General features: G+C 45.4%; 4 protein-coding genes across 4 annotated transcripts; 3 read left to right on the forward strand and 1 right to left on the reverse strand.

Annotated features, from left to right (window-relative positions):
* The first annotated feature begins 819 nt into the window (after positions 1–819).
* On the forward strand, positions 820–1779 carry LOC107297166 (olfactory receptor 5V1-like). Its single transcript, XM_015826523.1, has one exon. The coding sequence runs from the start codon at positions 820–822 to the stop codon at positions 1777–1779; it is 960 nt and encodes a 319-aa protein (XP_015682009.1).
* A 4991-nt stretch (positions 1780–6770) lies between these two features.
* LOC107297167 (olfactory receptor 5V1-like) lies at positions 6771–7730 on the forward strand. The gene has a single exon (XM_015826524.1). It carries the CDS (start codon positions 6771–6773, stop codon positions 7728–7730), a length of 960 nt encoding a protein of 319 aa, XP_015682010.1.
* A 6282-nt stretch (positions 7731–14012) lies between these two features.
* LOC107297168 (olfactory receptor 5V1-like) lies at positions 14013–14939 on the forward strand. Its single transcript, XM_015826526.1, has one exon. The coding sequence runs from the start codon at positions 14013–14015 to the stop codon at positions 14937–14939; it is 927 nt and encodes a 308-aa protein (XP_015682012.1).
* A 2538-nt stretch (positions 14940–17477) lies between these two features.
* LOC107297169 (olfactory receptor 5V1-like) lies at positions 17478–18437 on the reverse strand. Its single transcript, XM_015826527.2, is given in 1 exon segment — positions 17478–18437. A coding segment is annotated over 1 exon segment (960 nt).
* Between the last annotated feature and the right edge of the window lie 3658 nt (positions 18438–22095).

Consider the following 22095-nt stretch of genomic DNA (forward strand, 5'->3'; position numbering starts at 1 on the left):
TTTCACCAGCAGCAACAGCACTGAGATTTATCTCCTACCCTATAGCTGTTTACAGCACACTCTGGGGAGTTTACAATGTAGAAGCCTTACTAGCACATTGCCCCCAACAATCAGGGTCCTTTGACCATCTTCGGAAGAATGGAAGGCTGAGTAAACCTCAGGATTGAACTCCTGGCAGTGGGCAGAGTCAGCCTGCAGTTTTGCCTTTTAACTCTGCGCCAACCTGGGGATCTTGCAAGCAGTATTAAAAGGAGAAAGGGAAGAATTTCACACCCGCCAGCCTCAAAAGGAGACTCTGAGCAGGTGAGGAACACAAAGGGGCAAAAGGACTTCCAATCCAGCAAGAGGGAGGGTGTGGTGGGAGATGAATGCACCCACGAACCATTTCAGATGGACCCCAACACCACCAGCCCTGGTTAGGAAGACGCCTAAATTGCATGTGGCTTGAGAGAAGAAGCTCACTTTTTTTTGCCATGCCTGGTGGAGCAAAACTTTCTCTCCCCATGTTCTTCCCTTCCTCGTCCCCCCAAAAAGAGAAAAGGTCCTGTCAGAAGAATAATTTGGGATTCCAACTCTTAATCTAACCATCAACACTGATTGGAGGGACATGTCTGTACTGACAACCCTCCTGAATTGAATCCATGAACCCAGAATCATCTCTCCTACCTGATACCTTTTTTTATTCATGCAGAGTATTGCTTAATTATTCCAGGTGGCCTTGGGGAAATCCTGTGGTTCACTCCTGCTTCTGAAGCTTCTTCTTCATGCTTTGGTTTGAAACCAGCGGTTACCCATGAATTCTGCAGCTTGATGGACCTCATGGAAGGTGTCAATCAGACCCTGCAGGTGACCGAATTCTTGTTCCTGGGTTTCTCTGGCATGCCCAGAGGCCGCCCCTTCCTCTTTCTCCTGTTTCAGGTCATCTACCTCATCACTGTGGTGGCCAACTCAATGTTACCCATCTTGATCCAGCTGGATTCACGCCTCCACAGCCCGATGTACTATTTCCTCAGCCATTTGTCCTGTTTAGACATCTGCTACTCCTCGGTCACCCTCCCCACCATCCTGGTGAACCTCCTGCGCCAGCAGCCCTCCATCTCCTACAACGAGTGCATGGCCCAGATGTTCTTTCTGATGAGCTTTGCAGGGACTGAATCTGCACTGCTGGCTGTGATGGCCTATGACCGCTATGCAGCCATCTGTGAACCTTTGCGCTATTCTCAACTCATGAGTAGGAGGGTGCGAGTCCCTCTGGCTACAGCTTCATGGATCTGGGGCCTTGTTGACTCTGCCATTCACACTGCATTGGCCACCGATTTGGCCTTCTGTGGAAACAACCAGATCCATCACATCTTCTGTGATGTCCCCCCACTCTTGAAAATTGCCTGCAGTGACACCTACAGCAATGAACTGACTCTTCACACAGCAAGTATCTTTGTGGGGTTCTGCCCTTTCCTCCTGGTTGTCATTTCGTATGTCTACATCTTATCTACAATTCTAAAGATCCGTTCTAGCACTGGAAGGAGAAAGACCTTCTCCACCTGTGCTGCCCACTTGGTTACCGTCATTGTCTACTTTTCGATGATCAACTTGAATTACAACCGTCCGAGTGTGGGCTACTCCTTGGGTGTGGACACTCTGATCTCCATCCTATATTGTGTTGTCACCCCCATGCTGAACCCCCTAATCTACAGCCTCCGAAACAAGGAGGTCAAAGGGGCCCTACAAAAACTTCTGCGCACTCAGGAGAAGAACAATGCATCTCCTGGAAGACAGTGAAGGAAAAGCTATTGGTCTCCTTCCTAGTCTCTCTGTATATTCTGTCCACCATCAGCAATGATTTCTCCAGACTGACGGGTTGTGTAGATGTAAATTCAAATATAGCTGATTGGCTCAATGACATTTGGGACTCTACTCGCCATATCCTTCCTTCCTATATACTCATTTTGATTTAATCATTTAAAGGGGGAAGAGGAAAAAAGATCTGGAGAACTTTCTCCCACCTGCCTGCTCAAGGTATGTGCAGAAGGATCTTTTCCCTCTTCCAGGTCCCTTTGACCTCCACCTCCCTACGCATCCTTCAGATTTTGTCAAATGATGAACCAAAATTCCTGAATGTGCCTCAGCTGTTTGGGAGCCAGTCAGAGACATGGGACAATAGACTCTCATTATTCTAAAATACTAGATTATAATACTATAATTACAAGGCGGAGGCTGTGTGGGACAAGGAGCTGAGGCAGACGATGGAGAGAACAGTTGGAATAAAAGGTATCTATCCAGGACAAATGCTATGTTTGTTTTCCTGAATTTTCATTTGTTTCATCCTAAATGTGAATGGGACAGTGGGTAGGCAGAACCAGGAGACCCAAATGTTTCACCAGGAGGAAGAAAGTTCTGATGGTCCACTGCAAGATGAGGCAGAACCTTTCCACTTCCCCTACCTCAGGCAAGGTTGTGAACTGTTGTGTCCCTTGGCAAGTAAGACAAGGGCAGTGAAGAAGCTGGGGATGTACACTTGTACAGATCTTCAGTGCAGGAGCAGATGTTCCTTCTTCATTCTCTTCTCCTTCTCATTTCTCTTTGCACATGATCAACAATCCTCTGTTTTCCCATCCACATTCCTTCTGTATCCTTCTCTCTCTCTCTCTTTCTCTCTTTCTCTCTCTCTCTCTCTCTCTCTCTCTCTCTCTCTCTCTCTCTCTCTCTCTCCCTCTCCCTCTTCTCTCCTACGTAGTTCAGATGTAGGCCATCCCTGCTGCATTTAGAAGAATAGAATAGAATAGAATAGAATAGAATAGAGTAGAGTAGAGTAGAGTAGAGTAGAGTAGAGTAGAGTAGAGTAGAGTAGAGTAGAGTAGTAGAGTAGGGTAGGGTAGGGTAGGGTAGGGTAGGGTAGGGTAGAGTAGAGTAGAGTAGAGTAGAGTAGAGTAGAGTAGAGTAGAGTAGAGTAGTAGAGTAGGGTAGGGTAGGGTAGGGTAGGGTAGGGTAGGGTAGGGTAGAGTAGAGTAGAGTAGAGTAGAGTAGAATAGAAGTGTCATATAATATATGTGGTTATATGTATAATTCTGTATTTATTTATTTATTTTTGTCATATTTATGCAGTGTATATTGGAGGTAGTGATCCTTTCAGAGTTGTATGCAATGAAATTTCATTTTAATGTATGCCGATTAGTGTACATTCAAAGTAACAATAAAGTTATTCTATTCTGTTCTATTCTATTCTATTCTATTCTACCTGCAAGAGTCTTTAGGAGTGTTAGAGAATGCAGATTTCCATGGTACAGAAGAACTGAAGTGGCAAAGAAATAACGGTGGAGATGTCTACCTCTAACTGCTCCATTGTCGACCCAAAAGCTTTGCTGTGCTCTCTTCTCCTACAAGGGTTTCCCTATCTGGGACCCTCCACAGTTGGTGTTGAATACCAATAATTCCCAGCCATGCAGACTGAGATGTTATGGGAACTAAAATCCAAAACATGTGGAAGGTGCTAACCTTGGAAAGGTAGTTCCATCTCATGTCCTGGATGTTCTGGATTTAGGAAAAGCAGAAGATACTTAGTTCTCCCCTGAGAGTCCTTACTTCTGGGGGTGGAGGCAGTCCTGGGTTCGAGCTTTCCACCCTTTGCCCTTCACTCCATCCTCCCAGGGAGGAACCCCCAGGGTGCAACTACTTCGCTTTTCTGTTTGTGGTGCATGTATTGATCTCCAGGGACAGTCAGATGCCGTAGATATCGACTCTCTTCTTTAGCCAGCGTTGGCTCCGAGGGTGACGCAGACAAGGTTTGGGGCACCTGATACCTCAAAGAGGTTCAGAGGAAGAAGCAGAGACCCCCTCAGGGCAAAAGTGGAGAACTTGCAAATTCCTCCCCCCCCTTTTGTGTAGCACCTTTGAGTCCCACAGACGGCCACGGAGAGAGTTCCCCTGTCTCCACTTCCAAAAGTTGCAGCAGCAGCAGCAGGAGAAGCAGCAGCTTCATCCTGGAGGCTTTTACAAGGTGAGGAGACCCCAAAGAAAGATGACAGTGAAGGACCTCAGACCTGGCAAGGCCCCCTTCGGCAGCAGGGGGTGGGGTGGTGGGATGGTGGAGGAGATATTTACTATGCACCCCTTTTTAAACCAGCCTTTTTGTTGCTCCGTAAGGTACGTAAATTGCCTCTGATTCAGACTCTTCAGTTAAGTCTCCTTCTTTCCTGATGCCTGAGAAAGAGGGAAAAAAATATCTAAAATGAGGTGTTGGTGGTGAGGAGACAGGGGAGGACCTGGACCTTCTCCCTGGAGACCCCCTGACCCTAAAGCTGGGAATGGTGGAAATTGACTTCTTGGTGTCCAAGTCCAATATTTTGGGGTGGGATTCTTGGATCATCTGCTGAATACCAAACTCCTCGTGCCTCTTAATCTCCCCTTTAAACACACACAGAGAGAGAGAGAGAAACAAATATACACACATACACCAGGGAAAACCCCTTTCTAGAAGTGTTTGAGAAAGAAGTTGCCTGTGATGGAAAGGAATTTGGGAAGATCCTCGCAGGGGTGGGAAAGCAACAGACCTTTTGGGGGTGAGGAGAGGAAGACAAATTCCAGAGGAGGATTTGCTGGTCAGGAGAAGACGCTCAGGACGGTCCTGGAATCCTCCTGAAGACCAACGTGAGGCGATCATTGATCAAACCAGGAAACCAACGAGCACCTTGAGGTCCATCAGAAGGAGGGTTGAGGCTGCCTGGGTGAGTTTCAAGTGAGGTTCCAGGGAGGGGCATAATAAACTCAAGGAGGACCGTCTCTTCCTGGCTGCGGCTTCACACAACCCAGGCAGCGTGAAAGGGGGGGGATCTGTATCATTGGGGGATGTGGCAGAAACTCTCCCAGCTGTGCAATGTTGCACAGGAAGGGCATTCATGTGCAAAGACCATGATTGTGTTGTGTGAGCTCACCATATTGTGAATCGGCTCCAGAGACTGACATGAGTGGACTTGGTGAAATGGTTGTGTGAAAGCAGCCACTCCCAGGTTCAACCAGGAGCCGTACTTTGTTCTCACTCCGGAGTTCTTCTTGCAGAAGGAAAAGACCCCCCCCCCCATGCCATCAGCAGTAGGGATCACCCCCCCCACACACACACACACCCTCCAGAGGGGACTACTGTGATCACAGTGGCCTCCTTACTCTCTCTGTCCCTTGGAAGGGGTGTGCAGCGCACAAGAGGGGTGCAGAAGATATTCCTGGGGACTAGCAGCAAAGACAAGAGAGACAGGACCAGTTTGGCAAAGAGGAAGCAGATTCTGGAGAGTCTTGAGGTTCTGTGCCACCTCGAGGAAGGCAGAGGGGCACTTCAATTCTGCTGGCAAAGCCACCCCTAGATCTTTGCCTCTCTTTTCATTCTACCAAACTCTTGACCTGGGACCCTCCCAGATGGAAGGGAAAAATAGCATGCCAAGACTTTTGAGGGCCATGTTCTCCCACCTGCTGCCCCAGAGAAGCCACAAGCACAGGTCTCCATATTTGGTAGCAATAGCTGAGGAGATATCTCAACTTTAGCCACCATCTCCAGAGGCCGCTGAGAGATTTCTCCTTCTTGAAATGGTCCTGTCTCCCACCTTCCCCACCATTTCCATCCCAGTCAAATTGGATGGATGATCCCCCTGGAGTCTTGAGAGAGAGGGGGGGATGGAGAGGGAGAGGGAGAAGGAGAAGGAGAAGGAGAAAGAGAGGGAGAAAGAGAGGGAGAAAGAGAGGGAGAAAGGGAGGGAGAGAGAAAGAGAGAGGGAGAGAGAAAGAAGGAGAGAGAGAGAAAGAGAGGGAGGGAGAGAAAGAGGGTGAGAGAAAGAGAGGGAGGGAGGGAGAGAAAGAGGGAGAGGGAGAGGGAGAAGGAGAAGGAGAAAGAGAAAGAGAAAGAGAGGGAGAAAGAGAGGGAGAAAGGGAGGGAGAGAGAAAGAGAGAGGGAGAGAGAAAGAAGGAGNTTTCACCAGCAGCAACAGCACTGAGATTTATCTCCTACCCTATAGCTGTTTACAGCACACTCTGGGGAGTTTACAATGTAGAAGCCTTACTAGCACATTGCCCCCAACAATCAGGGTCCTTTGACCATCTTCGGAAGAATGGAAGGCTGAGTAAACCTCAGGATTGAACTCCTGGCAGTGGGCAGAGTCAGCCTGCAGTAGTGCCTTTTAACACTGCACCAACCTGGGGATCTTGCAAGCAGTATTAAAAGGAGAAAGGGAAGAATTTCACACCTGCCACCTTCATCCAGGAGACTCTGAGCAGGTGAGGAACACAAAGGGGCAAAGGGACTTCCAATCCAGCAAGAGGGAAGGTGTGGGGGGAGATGAATGCACCCACGAACCATTTCAGTTGCACCCCAACACCACCAGCCCTGGTTAGGAAGACGCCTAAATTGCATGTGGCTTGAGAGAAGAAGCTCACTTTTTTTGTCATGCCTGGTGGAGCAAAACTTTCTCTCCCCAGGTTCTTCCCTTCCCCGTCCCCCCAAAAAGAGAAAAGGTCCTGTCAGAAGAATAATTTGGGGTTCCAACTCTTAATCTAACCATCAACACTGATTGGAGGGACATGTCTGTACTGACAACCCTCCTGAATTGAATCCATGAACCCAGAATCATCTCTCCTACCTGATACCTTTTTTTATTCATGCAGAGTATTGCTTAATTATTCCAGGTGGCCTTGGGGAAGTCCTGTGGTTCACTCCTGCTTCTGAAGCTTCTTCTTCATGCTTTGGTTTGAAACCAGCGGTTACCCATGAATTCTGCAGCTTGATGGACCTCATGGAAGGTGTCAATCAGACCCTGCAGGTGAGCGAATTCTTGTTCCTGGGTTTCTCTGGCATGCCCAGAGGCCGCCCCTTCCTCTTTCTCCTGTTTCAGGTCATCTACCTCATCACTGTGGTGGCCAACTCAATGTTACCCATCTTGATCCAGCTAGATTCGCGCCTCCACAGCCCGATGTACTATTTCCTCAGCCATTTGTCCTGCTTAGACATCTGCTACTCCTCGGTCACCCTCCCCACCATCCTGGTGAACCTCCTGCGCCAGCAGCCCTCCATCTCCTACAGTGAGTGCATGGCCCAGATGTTCTTTCTGATGAGCTTTGCAGGGACTGAATCTGCACTGCTGGCTGTGATGGCCTATGACCGCTATGCAGCCATCTGTGAACCTTTGCGCTATTCTCAACTCATGAGTAGGAGGGTGCGAGTCCCTCTGGCTACAGCTTCGTGGATCTGGGGCCTTGTTGACTCTGCCATTCACACTGCATTGGCCACCGATTTGGCCTTCTGTGGAAACAACCAGATCCATCACATCTTCTGTGATGTCCCCCCACTCTTGAAAATTGCCTGCAGTGACACTTACACCAATGAGCTGACTCTTCACACAGCAAGTATCTTTGTGGGGTTCTGCCCTTTCCTCCTGGTTGTCATTTCATATGTCTACATCTTATCTACAATTCTGAAGATCCGTTCTAGCACTGGAAGGAGAAAGACCTTCTCCACCTGTGCTGCCCACTTGATTACCGTCATTGTCTACTTTGCGATGATCAACTTGAATTACAACCGTCCGAGTGTGGGATACTCCTTGGGTGTGGACACTCTGATCTCCATCCTCTATTGCATCGTCACCCCCATGCTGAACCCCCTAATCTACAGCCTCCGAAACAAAGAGGTCAAAGGGGCCCTACAAAAACTTCTGCGCACTCAGGAGAAGAACGGTGCATCTCCTGGAAAGCACTGAAGGAAAAGCTATTGGTCTCCTTCCTAGTCTCTCTGTATATTCTGTCCACCATCAGCAATGATTTCTCCAGACTGACGGGTTGTGTAGTTGTAAATTCAAATATGGCTGATTGGCTCAATGACATTTGGGACTCTACTCGCCATATCCTTTCTTCCTATATCCTCATCTTGGTTTAATCATTTAAAGGGGGAAGGGGAAAAAAGATCTGGAGAACTTTCTCCCACCTGCCTGCTCAAGGTATGTGCAGAAGGATCTTTTCCCTCTTCCAGGTCCCTTTGACCTCCACCTCCCTACGCATCCTTCAGATTTTGTCAAATGATGAACCAAAATTCCTGAATGTGCCTCAGCTGTTTGGGAGCCAGTCAGAGACATGGGACAATAGACTCCCATTATTCTAAAATACTAGATTATAATACTATAATTACAAGGAGGAGGCTGTGTGAGAGAAGGAGCTGAGTCAGATGATGGGTAGAACAGTTGGAATAAAAGGTATCTATCCAGGACAAATGTTATGTTTGTTTTTCTGAATTTTCATTTGTTTCATCCTAAATACATCCAGAAGTCACCATGTGAATGGGACAGTGGGTAGGCAGAACCGGAAGACCCAAATGTTTCACCAGGAGAAAGAAAATTCTGATGGCCCACTGCAAGATGAGGCAGAACCTTTCCACTTCCCCTACCTCAGGCAAGGTTGTGAACTGTTGTGTCCCTTGGCAAGTAAGACAAGGGCAGTGAAGAAGCTGGGGATGTACAGTTGTACAGATCTTCAGTGCAGGAGCAGATGATCCTTCTTCACTGATGTGTTTGCCATTCTCTTCTCCTTCTCATTTCTCTTTGCACATGATCAACAATCCTCTGTTTTCCCATCCACATTCTTTCTGTGTCCTTCTCTCTCTCTCTCTCTCTCTCTCTCTCTCTCTCTCTCTCTCTCTCTCTCTCTCTCTCTCTCTCTCTCTCTCTCCTTCTTCTCTCCTACGTAGTTCAGATGTAGGCCATCCCTGCTGCATTTAGAAGAATAGAATAGAATAGAATAGAATAGAATAGAATAGAATAGAATAGAATAGAATAGAATAGAATAGAGTAGAGTAGAGTAGAGTAGAGTAGAGTGGAGTGGAGTGGAGTGGAGTGGAGTGGAATGGAATAGAATAGAATAGAATAGAATAGAATAGAATAGAATAGAATGGAATGGAATGGAATGGAATGGAATAGAATAGAATAGAATAGAATAGAATAGAATAGAATAGAATAGAATAGAATAGAATAGAATAGAATAGAATAGAATAAAGTAGAGTAGAGTAGAGTAGAGTGGAGTGGAGTGGAATGGAATGGAATAAAATAGAATAGAATAGAATAGAATAGAATAGAATAGAATAGAATAGAATAGAATGGAATGGAATAGAATAGAATAGAATAGAATAGAATAGAATAGAATAGAATAGAATAGAATAGAATAGAATATATGTGTCATAGAATATATGCAGGTATATGCATAATTCTGTATTTATTTATTTATTTTTGTCATATTTATGTGGTGCATATTGGAGGTGGTGATCCTTTCAGAGTTGTATGCAACGAAATTTCATTTTAATGTATGCTGATTAGTGTACATTCAAAGTGACAATAAAGTTATTCTATTCTATTCTATTCTATTCTATTCTGCAAGAGTCTTTAGGAGTGTTAGAGAATGCAGATGACCTCAGGAAATCATCTAACCACATTTCCATGGAACAGAAGAACTGAAGTGGCAAAGAAATAATGGTGGAGATGTCTACCTCTACTGCTCCATTGTCGACCAAAAAGCTTTGCTGTGCTCTCTTCTCCTACAAGGGTTTCCCTATCTGGGACCCCCCACAGTTTGTGTTGAATAACAATAATTCCCAGCCATGCAGACTGAGATGTTATGGGAACTAAAATCCAAAACATGTAGAAGGTGCTAACCTTGGAAAGGTAGTTCCATCTCATGTCCTGGATGTTCTGGATTTAGGAAAAGCAGAAGATACTTAGTTCTCCCCTGAGAGTCCTTCCTTCTGGGGTGGAGGCAGTCCTGGGTTCGAGCTTTCCACCCTTTGCCCTTCACTCCATCCTCCCAGGGAGGAACCCCCCAGGGTGCAACTACTTCGCTTTTCTGTTTGTGGTGCATGTATTGATCTCCAGGGACAGTCAGATGCCGTAGATATCGTCTCTCTTCTTTAGCCAGCGTCGGCTCCGAGGGTGACGCAGACAAGGTTTGGGGCACCTGATACCTCAAAGAGGCTCAGAGGGAGAAGCAGAGACCCCCTCAGGGCAAAAGTGGAGAACTTGCAAATTCCTCCCCCCCCCCTTTTGTCTAGCACCTTTGGGTCCCACAGACGGCCACGGAGAGAGATTTCCTGTCTCCACTTCCAAAAGTTGCAGCAGCAGCAGAAGGAGAAGCAGCAGCTTCATCCTGGAGGCTTTTACAAGGTGAGGAGACCCCAAAGAAAAATGACAGTGAAGGACCTCAGACCTGGACAAGCCCCCTTCAGCAGCAGGGGGTGGGGTGGTGGGACGGTGGAGGAGATATTTACTATGCACCCCTTTTTAAACCAGCCTTTTTGTTGCTCCGTAAGGTACATAAATTGCCTCTGATTCAGACTCCTCAATTAAGTCTCCTTCTTTCCTGATGCCTGAGAAAGAGGGAAAAAAATATCTAAAATGAGGTGTTGGTGGTGAGGAGACAGGGGAGGACCTGGACCTTCTCCCTGGAGGCCCCCTGACCCTAAACCTGGGAATGGTGGAAACTGACTTCTTGGTGTCCAAGTCCAATATTTTGGGATGGGATTCTTGGATCATCTGCTGAGTACCAAACTCCCGTGCCTCTTAATCTCCCCTTTAAACACACACAGACACACACACAGACACAAATATACACACATACACCAGGGAAAACCCCTTTCTAGAAGTGTTTGAGAAAAAAGTTGCCTGTGATGGAAAGGAATTTGGGAAGACCCTCGCAGTGGTGGGAAAGCAACAGACCTTTTGGGGGTGAGGAGAGGAAGACAAATTCCAGAGGAGGATTTGCTGGTCAGGAGAAGAAGCTCAGGATGGTCCTGGAATCCTCCTGAGGTCCAACATGAGGTGATCATTGATCAAACCAGGAAGCCCACGAGCACCTTGAGGTCCATCAGAAGGAGGGTTGGGGCTGCCTGGGTGAATTTCAAGTGAGGTTCCAGGGAGGAGCAGAATAAACTCAAGGAGGACCATCTCTTCCTGGCTGCGGCTTCACACAACCCAGGTAGCATGAAAGGGGGGATCTGTATCATTGGGGGATGTGGCAGAAACTCTCCCAGCTGTGCAATGTTGCACAGGAAGGGCATTCGTGTGCAAACAATGCGATTGTGTTATGTGAGCTCACCATATTGTGATTCGGCTCCAGAGAGTGACATGAGTAGACTTGGTGAAATGGTTGTGTGAAAGCAGCCACTCCCAGGTTCAACCAGGAGCCGTCCTTTGTTCTCACTCCGGAGTTCTTCTTGCAGAAGGAAAAGACACCCCCCCATACCATCAGCAGTAGGGATCACCCCCACGCCCCCTCCAGAGGGGGCTACTGTGATCACACTGGCCTCCTTACTCTCTCTGTCCCTTGGAAGGGGTGTGCAGTGCACAAGAGGGGTGCAGAAGATATTCCTGGGGACTAGCAGCAAAGACAAGAGAGACAGGACCGGTTTGGCAAAGAGGAAGCAGATTCTGGAGAGTCTTGAGGTTCTGTGCCACCTCGAGGGAGGCAGAGGGGCACTTCAATTCTGCTGGCAAAGCCACCCCTAGATCTTTGCCTCTCTTTTCATTCTACCAAACTCTTGACCTGGGACCCTCCCAGATGGAAGGGAAAAATAGCATGCCAAGGCTTTTGAGGGCCATGTTCTCCCACCTGCTGCCCCAGAGAAGCCACAAGCACAGGTCTCCATATTCGGTAGCAATAGCTGAGGAGATATCTCAACTTTAGCCACCATCTCCAGAGGCCGCTGAGAGATTTCTCCTTCTTGAAATGGTCCTGTCTCCCACCTTCCCCACCATTTCCATCCCAGTCAAATTGGATGGATGATCCCCCTGGAGTCTTGAGAGAGAGAGGGGGATGGAGAGGGAGAGGGAGAAGGAGAAGGAGAAAGAGAGGGAGAAAGAGAGGGAGAAAGAGAGGGAGAAAGAGAGGGAGAAAGGGAGGGAGAGAGAAAGAGAGAGGGAGGGAGAGAGAAAGAAGGAGAGAGAGAGAAAGAGAGGGAGGGAGAGAAAGAGGGTGAGAGAAAGAGAGGGCGGGAGGGAGAGAAAGAGGGAGAGAGAGAGGGAGAAGGAGAAGGAGAAAGAGAAAGAGAGGGAGAAAGAGAGGGAGAAAGGGAGGGAGAGAGAAAGAGAGAGGGAGAGAGAAAGAAGGAGAGAGAGAGAAAGAGAGGGAGGGAGAGAAAGAGGGNAGAGAAACCTTCCCCCTTCTCTGGGTTCCCAGCAGACCTTAGCAGGTTTCATCTCCTCTGCATACAACATTGATCTAGTTTTCATCCTAGCTTTTGGACCTTGTCCTGATGAATAGATCCAGCCAGTGGATGAGGTTGTGGACCCTCCAGGCACTGAACACAGCCAGAAATGGAGGTAGTTTAGTAACCTGCCTTAAGTGTGTTGTAAAAACAATACATGTGAGTGGTCAGAGACAGTTTGCAGAAGGTTATAATTCCTGTTCATCCCCAGCTGTGTCGATCAACAACAGTCCCCTTTCTGCATCTTTGCACAGGGTTGCAAAGGGGGGGGATACCAAGTCCCACATGGCAGGTGTGTCAGAGGGATTTTGGGGACAGTCAACTGGAGGGACATGGCTGTAATGAACTGCCCTCCCCCAATGAAAGGAACTCATAAACACTCCCAGAAGCATCTCCAATGAAGGCTGATCCTACACATAGCAAAGTCCGGTCACTCCAGATGGTCTTTGAGAAATCCAGTGGTTCACTCTTGCTTGTGAAGCTTCGCCTCAAGGCTGTGGTTTTAAATGTTACCCCAAAAACTATTAAGAGGAAAACAAATTCTTAGAAGAAAGGGTGTGTGGTAGCCAAATAGGAACACAGAAGGAATGTGTGTTAATTGGGGCAACTTTGAAAAGTCCTCGTTTCTCAAAAAACTTTCCGTTCTCAATACGCTTTATCAAAATTTCTATGGTAACGTAACTCATATTTTTATTCTATTAAGACAATATTTCTTCTTGATGATAACAACAGTAAAAGAGTGGAGAATGAACTTGAGGGTTGATAACTGTCAATACCTAACTTTACACCTCCTATAATTTGTGCCTCTGTATGACTCTATCACTTTCTCCTTCTTTCCCAAAATGTATAAATAGGAGAGCATCCTTTTGTGTGTAGGAATCCCTTCCGCTATTCTCTGGAGGGAATTCCTCCAGTCCTCCCTGTTAAATAAATAAATACTCCAGCGAGCCTGGATTATGGGTTTGGGGGTCCTGAGTTTGATTCCAGACTATCCCACCCAGTTGCTTGTCTTGGTCTTCCGTCGCAGCTCAATGAAACCACCCAAAGATGCTCAGGCCTCTTGATGCTCAAGAACTGCAGATGCTGCTTTCTTCTCAGTAACCAGAAAGAGGAATTTCACTCTCAACTGGAAGCCCATGAACAGAGGACCCCAAGTAGGTGGATCAATGCTCCTGAAAGTGCCCTGGCCTCCATATGCAATTGCTTTGGAAACGGGATTTTTTGCTTCAATCCCCATGGACTCTACCTTCGAAGCAGGAAATAGTCCACTTAATAGTCAACCTAAATACGAGCCAAATAGTCAACTGTCCGGTAAATCTTCCTGCTCCTATTGAAGTCAATGGGTCAGGAAATCCATTTCTGCTTAACTATGTTCTTTCCCAAAGCCCAACAAGATCAGCTTGGCTCTTTTAAGAGTAATTAATGACTTGAGTCTTTTAATTCAACTTAATTAACGAGGAGGTTATTTCAAATCACGATGTTATAAACTGTCACAATTATTTTACACTTTTCCATTGGTCCCATAAAGCCGTGGTAATGCAGTGGTTAAAATGCTGTTTTGCAGGCAAACTCTGCCCACAGCCAGGAGTTCGATCCTGATGGGGCTCAAGGTTGACTCAGCCTTCCATCTTTCCGAGGTCAGTAAAATAAGGACCCAGATTGTTGGGGGCAAAATGCTGACTCTATCAACTGCCTTCTCTAAAGCACTGGGAAGCAGTATATAAGTCCTATTGCTATTTCCATCCCTTCTAAATTCTTCCATTTTCCAATCTTTTCCATGCAGCTATCTTTGATGGACCTCATGGAAGGGGGCAATCAGACCCTGCAGTTGACCGAATTCTTGTTCCTGGGTTTCTCTGGCATGCCTAGAAGTCAACCTTTCTTCTTTCTGCTCTTCCTGGCCATCTACCTCATCACCTTGGTGGCCAACTCAATGATTCTCATCTTGATCCAGCTGGATTCGCGCCTCCACAGCCCGATGTACTATTTCCTCAGCCATCTGTCCTGCTTAGACATCTGCTACTCCTCGGTCACCCTCCCCACCGTCCTGGTGAACCTCCTGCGCCAGCAGCCCACCATCTCCTACAATGAGTGCATGGCCCAGATGTTCTTCCTGATGACCTTTGCAGGGACTGAATGCGCACTGCTGGCTGTGATGGCCTATGACCGCTACGCGGCCATTTGTGAACCCTTACACTATTCTCAGCTCATGAGTAAGTGGGTGCAGAACTCTCTGGCCATGGCTTCATGGATCTGGGGCCTTGTTGACTCTGCCATTCACACTGTATTGGCCACTGATTTGGCTTTCTGTGGAAACAACCAGATCCATCACATCTTCTGTGATGTCCCCCCACTCTTGAAAATAGCTTGCAGTGACACGTATGTTAATGAGGTAGCTCTTCACACAGCCAGTGCTATTGCAGGTCTGTGTCCTTTTGTCATTGTCATCATTTCCTACATCTACATCCTATCTACAATTCTGAAGATCCGTTCTAACACTGGAAGGAGAAAGACCTTCTCCACCTGTGCTGCCCATCTAGTTACCGTCATCCTCTACTTTGGGATGATCAACTTGAATTACAACCGTCCCAGTGCGGGCTACTCCTTGGGGGTGGACACCCTGGTCTCCACCCTCTATTGCATCGTCACCCCCATGCTGAACCCCCTAATCTACAGCCTCCGAAATAAGGAGGTCAAAGGGGCCCTGCAAAAACTTCTGAATTGTTAGAGCAGTGTTTCCCAACTGTGGCAACTTGAAAATGTGTTGACTTCAACTCCCAGAATTCCCCACCCATAAACAATGTCCTGTTTATTTCTTTTTAACGGGACTTTATTACTATGTCTGACGAGGTATGGAGGATCAGTTTCCCTGTTTTGTTTATGGGGGTTCTCAGTCCGCCAGGTGACGGTTGTCCCAAAGGTGCTTTTCCAAAAGGCAACTGGACTTTCTTTGTTTTTCCTTGAAGACGTTTCGCTTCTCATCCAAGAAGCTTCCTCAGTTCTGACTGAATGGTGGAGGATGGGTTTATATTCCTTGCAGTCATCATGTCGTTAGCGCTCTCTCTGAGAGTCATTGAGGCCACCTGGAAGTTTATCTGTGCCCGCAGGGGACTGATACGACTCCACCTGTCTCCCGATGCTCACAACTGTGGGGAGCCTAGAGTGTGATGGAACCCCTCAAGCGGCTTATTTAATCATGTGCGGTAGCTGGGGGAGGGTATTGGTTTTTTTATCTTTTTTATTTTTATTTTCTATTTTGTGTTTTTATTGTTTGCAAGCCACCTAGAGTTGCTGTGAGTAGGCAGTTATATAAATGTTCTAAAATACAAACAAACAAACATGAATGAATGAATGAATAAAAAATAAAATAAAATAAAATAAAATAAAATAAAATAAAATAAAATAAAATAAAATAAAATTAAATTAAATTAAATTAAATTAAATTAAATTAAATTAAATTAAATTAAATTAAATTAAATTAAATTAAATTAAATTAAATTAAATTAAATTAAATTAAAATAAAATAAAATAAAATAAAATAAAATAAAATAATAAAATAAAATAAAAAAAAAAAAAAAAAAAAAAAAAAAAAAAAAAAAAAAAAAAAAATAAAATAAAATAAAATAAAATAAAATAAAATAAAATAAAATAAAATAAAATAATAAAATAAAATAAAATAAAATAAATAAAATAAAATAAAATAAAATAAAATAAAATAAAATAAAATAAAATAAAATAAAATAAAATAAAATATTCCACCAGACTGGAATAGGCTAATGTATAGTACAGTCATCTTTTCANATAAAATAAAATAAAATAAAATAAAATAAAATAAAATAAAATAAAATAAATAAATGTGAAATTCTCATAAGGACCAGTTCAAACCAGCCAGAGACAAGAATTGCCCAGAGTTGAATTTTAATAACCTGAAAACTCATTGTAATGTAAAAACCAAACTTAGTGAATATACAATTGGGCAAGATTAACAAGATCATGCTAAGAATATTATGGGATGATACGAACTGTTATACATAAAGCTACTGAGCATGCTTACTGGATCATGGTTAAATGATGTGGACCAATGGAAGAACACATTCTGAACCCAATTTGTTTGTATATAAAATCATTCCCCGTCTTTCTAAGTTGCTCCTCATCTCTTATCCGTGAGGTGCCTCTTCTTCCTTAGGCATAAATAGAGCAATGTGAATCCTATTCGGGCTTACAAATCTTGTTTCTGGCTAACCAAGTAAACCTAGAAATGTCCTTTTGCCATGGTTTCTCAATATCAGTACTGTCTCAAGTCCAAATGGCATCTTTGGTAAAACATTCATCTTAATTACGTTAATCCTACCCAGTAAAGATAATTGCACTTTGTCTGATCGTAGTAAGTCTTTTTCAATATCATTCAAAACAGGCACAAACTTATTCTGAAGCAGTTTAGAATTTGTATTGGTCAATGTAGTCCCAAGATATTTCATCTTTTTCTCCACCTCCAAAGTTTCATAGTCTTGAAATTAAGGTTATATTCTTAACCAGCATTTTTGTTTTCTGTTTATTTAGTCTGAAACTTGCTAAAGCTCCAAAGTCATGGAGTTTTCTCCTCAGATATTCCGTTGTCCTTTCTGGGTCTTGCAGAAATACAACTAAATCATCAGCAAGAGTGTCTTGCCTTGGTTTCTTAGGAAAGAAAGACCCTCGACTCCATTTGTACGAAGGTCCGACTGGTTACAGTACAGCAAAGCCAGAACTAATATTTACACGTGAAGTTTTCCTAGTTAACTTTCCCTTCCCGTTCCTCCCCCCCCCCCCATTATCTCTTTATTGTCCAGTTACATACAAAGGATTTGTTTTGCTAATGGTCCCTGCATTGGCAGGTTACATGGAGAGCTGTTGGACTAAGGAGAAACTTCCTGACAGTTAAAACAATTAACCAGTGGAACAACCTGCCTCCAGAAGTTGTGAATGCTCCAACACAGGAAGTTTTTAAGAAGAGACTGGACAGCCATTTGTCCGAAATGGTCTAGGGTTTGCTGCCTGAGCAGGAGGTTGGACTAGAAGACCTCCAAGGTCCCTTCCAACCCTTAAATGGTTCAACCAAAATGGCGACATAGGAAGGAAGGATATGACCTGTAGAATCCCATAGGCATTGAGCAAAGGAGCCCTGTTGAAATTTGCAGCTACACAACGCCTCATTGAGGTAAAACTGTTGTCGATCTATAGACAAGAATATGGAGAGAAGGTAGGAAGGTAATCCCATTGTTTTACTTCACTGTCTTCCAGGAGATGCATCGTTCTTCTCCTGAGTGCGCAGAAGCTTTCGTAGGGCCCCTTTGACCTCCTTGTTTCGGAGGCTGTAGATTAGGGGGTTCAGCATGGGGGTGACGATACAATACAGGATGGAGATCAGAGTGTCCACCCCCAAGGAGTAGCCCGCACTGGGACGGTTGTAATTCAAGTTGATCATCCCATAGAAGAGAATGACGGTCATCAAGTGGGCAGCACAGGTGGAGAAGGTCTTTCTCCTTCCACTGCTAGAGCGGATTTGCAAAATGGAACGTACGATGTAGACATACGAAATGACAACCAGGAGGAACGGGCAGAGCCCTACAAAGATACTCGCAGTGTGAAGAGCCATCTCGTTGGTATAGGTGTCACTGCAGGCAATTTTCAAGAGTGGGGGGACATCACAGAAGATGTGATGGATCTGGTTGTTTCCACAGAAGGCCAAATCGGTGGCCAACGCAGTGTGAAAGATAGAGTCAACAAGACCCCAGATCCATGAAGCTGTGGCCAGAGGGACTCGCACCCTCCTACTCATGAGCTGAGAATAGTGTAAGGGTTCACAGATGGCCGCATAGCGGTCATAGGCCATCACAGCCAGCAGTGCACATTCAGTCCCTGCAAAGCTCATCAGAAAGAACATCTGGGCCATGCACTCGTTGTAGGAGATCGTGGGCTGCTGGCGCAGGAGGTTCACCAGGACGGTGGGGAGGGTGACCGAGGAGTAGCAGATGTCTAAGCAGGACAAATGGCTGAGGAAATAGTACATCGGACTGTGGAGGCATGAATCCAGCTGGATCAAGATGAGTATGACTGAGTTGGCCACCAAAGTGATGAGGTAGATGGCCAGGAAGAACAGAAAGAAGAAAGGTTAACCTCTGGGCACGCCAGAGAAGCCCAGGAACAAGAATTCAGTCACCTGCAGGGTCTGATTGCCCCCTTCCATGAGGTCCATCAAAGATAGCTGCACGGAAAAGATTGGAAAATGGCAGAATTTAGGAGGGATGGAAATAGCAATAGGACTTATATACTGCTTCACAGTGCTTTAGAGAAGGCAGTTGATAGAGTCAGCGTATTGCCCCCAACAATCTGGGTCCTTATTTTACTGACCTCGGAAAGATGGAAGGCTGAGTCAACCTTGAGCCCCATCAGGATCGAACTCCTGGCTGCGGGCAGAGTTTGCCTGCAAAACAGCATTTTAACCACTGCATTACCACGGCTTTATGGGACCAACGGAAAAGTGTAAAATAATTGTAACAGTTTATAACATCGTGATTTGAAATAACCTCCTCGTTAATTAAGTTGAATTAAAAGATTCAAGTCATTAATTACTCTTAAAAGAGCCAAGCTGATCTTGTTGGGCTTTGGGAAAGAACATAGTTAAGCAGAAATGGATTTCCTGACCCATTTATTTCAATTGGAGCAGGAAGATTTACCTGACAGATGACTATTTGGCTCATATTTAGGTTGACTATTAAATGGACTATTTCCTGCTTCGAAGGTAGAGTCCATGGGGATTGCAGCAAAAAATCCCGTTTCCAAAGCGATTGCATAGGGAGGCCTGGGGACTTTCAGGGCATCAATCCACTTACAGGAGGATACAAAAAATACTCTTTTCAATCTCATAGTTTTGCCAAAAGCAAATAACTCCAGCATTTGGATAGCCTTTCCCAATCTTCCACGCCAAAATGAGAGATCAAGAATGTGATGCAGGGCTTAAAATAATAATAATAAAAAAGTGAAAACAGGATACTGATTGAACGTATGAATATTAAGTGCAAATGCAATTAAGATATGTTTTGATTAGAAAAGTTATCTAAAACTGACATTATTGATATTATGAGAAAAATGTAACAAAAGATGCTGACATTCAGTTGTATATTCATTAATAACAATAAGAATTGTATTTGCCTAGTGTGGGAAAACAGGGACTACTGGAAGAAGAGAGAAAAGATTTGATGGTGGAATATTGAATCTAGACTGAAGAAGCTAATATATACCACTGAATTACTAATGGACCCAGACAATTAAGTCTATTAAGTATTTGACTGTAAAACTAGAACATTAATTAAATATTTATTAAAAAAGAAGGTGATGCAGGGAAAAGATCAAGAGAACTTTGTGCAGCTGATCAAAAAGAGCAGACGCAACCTTGGGGATCGTAAGGAGAGGATCCTAATCAACGTGCAAATTTTCCTGCAGCCACAAAAGGAGATTTTGGATGGTCCCTGCATTTGGGAGGGCTTGAGCAAAAAATAAACACATCAGGAATTATGACCTTGTGCATGGTGTGAAGGTACAAGCTGCCTCTGATCACATGCACAGTGTGTGTGTGTGTGGAGGGGTGATCCCTACTGCTGATGGCATGGGGGGAGGTCTTTTCCTTCTGCAAGAAGAACTCCTGAGTGAGAACAAAGTACGGCTCCTGGTTGAACCTGGAGTGGCTGCTTTCACACAACCATTTCACCAAGTCCACTCATGTCAGTCTCTGGAGCCAATTCACAATATGGTGAGCTCACACAACACAATCACGGTGTTTGCACACGAATGCCCTTCCTGAGCAACATTGCACAGCTGGGAGAGTTTCTGCCACATCCCCCAATGATACAGATCCCCCCCCTTTCACGCTGCCTGGGTTGTGTGAAGCCGCAGCCAGGAAGAGTCGGTCCTCCTTGAGTTTATTCTGCCCCTCCCTGGAACCTCACTTGAAACTCACCCAGGCAGCCTCAACCCTCCTTCTGATGGACCTCAAGGTGCTCGTTGGTTTCCTGGTTTGATCAATGATCGCCTCACGTTGGTCTTCAGGAGGATTCCAGGACCGTCCTGAGCGTCTTCTCCTGACCAGCAAATCCTCCTCTGGAATTTGTCTTCCTCTCCTCACCCCCAAAAGGTCTGTTGCTTTCCCACCCCTGCGAGGATCTTCCCAAATTCCTTTCCATCACAGGCAACTTCTTTCTCAAACACTTCTAGAAAGGGGTTTTCCCTGGTGTATGTGTGTATATTTGTTTCTGTCTCTCTCTCTGTGTGTGTTTAAAGGGGAGATTAAGAGGCACGAGGAGTTTGGTATTCAGCAGATGATCCAAGAATCCCACCCCAAAATATTGGACTTGGACACCAAGAAGTCAATTTCCACCATTCCCAGCTTTAGGGTCAGGGGGTCTCCAGGGAGAAGGTCCAGGTCCTCCCCTGTCTCCTCACCACCAACACCTCATTTTAGATATTTTTTTCCCTCTTTCTCAGGCATCAGGAAAGAAGGAGACTTAATTGAAAAGTCTGAATCAGAGGCAATTTATGTACCTTACGGAGCGACAAAAAGGCTGGTTTAAAAAGGGGTGCATAGTAAATATCTCCTCCACCGTCCCACCACCCCTCCCCCTGCTGCTGAAGGGGGCTTGGCCAGGTCTGAGGTCCTACGCTGTCATCTTTGTTTGGGGTCTCCTCACCTTGATTTTCGGAGGTCCTACTTCGACGACGAAGAGGAAGACGACGACGACGTTGAAAACCTTCACCTCTGTCCTTTAGAGAGAGACACCGGCAGACACCCTGGGTTTCCACGATCTGTTTTCCCCCCCTCCTTAAACGTTCAAGAGGTGAAAACGGGACTCCCCCAGAGACGAAGAAGGAGGCTCGGAGAAACTCCATAGTCATGCCCCAAACCTTGTCTGCGTCACCCTCGGAGCCAACGCTGGCTAAAGAAGAAAGACGATTTCTACGGCATCTGACTGTCCCTGGAGATCAATACATGCACCACAAACAGAAAAGCGAAGTAGTTGCACCCTGGGGGGTTCCTCCCTGGGAGGATGGAGTGAAGGGCAAAGGGTGGAAAGCTCGAACCCAGGACTGCCTCCTCCCCCAGAAGGAAGGACTCTCAGGGGAGAACTAAGTATCTTCTGCTTTTCCTAGATCCAGAACATCCAGGACATGAGATGGAACTACCTTTCTGAGGTTAGCACCTTCTACATGTTTTGGATTTTAGTTCCCATAACGTCTCAGTCTGCATGGCTGGGAATTATTGGTATTCAACACCAACTGTGGGGGGTCCCAGATAGGGAAACCCTTGTAGGAGAAGAGAGCACAGCAAAGCTTTTGGGTCGACAATGGAGCAGTTAGAGGTAGACATCTCCACCGTTATTTCTTTGCCACTTCAGTTCTTCTGTTCCATGGAAATGTGGTTAGATGATTTCCTGAGGTCATCTGCATTCTCTAACACTCCTAAAGACTCTTGCAGAATAGAATAGAACAGAATAGAATAGAATAGAGTAGAGTAGAGTAGAGTAGAGTAGAGTAGAGTAGAGTAGAGTAGAGTAGAGTAGAGTAGAGTAGAGTAGAGTAGAATAATTGTATTGCCACTTTAAATATACACTAATCAGCATACATTAAAATGAGATTTTGTTGCAAATCTAAATAAATCTAAATAAAGAGCAGCAGGAACAGTAATTGACACTCTGATCTCCATCCTATATTGCATCGTCACCCTCATGCTGAACCCCTAATCTACAGCCTCCGAAACAAGGAGGTCAAAGGGGCCCCGCAAAACCTCTGAGCATTCAGGAGAAGAACGATGCATCTCCTGGAAAGCAATGAAGGAAAAACTAGATCTCCTT

Source organism: Protobothrops mucrosquamatus, unplaced genomic scaffold, assembly GCF_001527695.2.
Source record: "Protobothrops mucrosquamatus isolate PMUCROS unplaced genomic scaffold, P.Mucros_1.0 scaffold3158, whole genome shotgun sequence".
NCBI lineage: Eukaryota > Metazoa > Chordata > Lepidosauria > Squamata > Viperidae > Protobothrops > Protobothrops mucrosquamatus.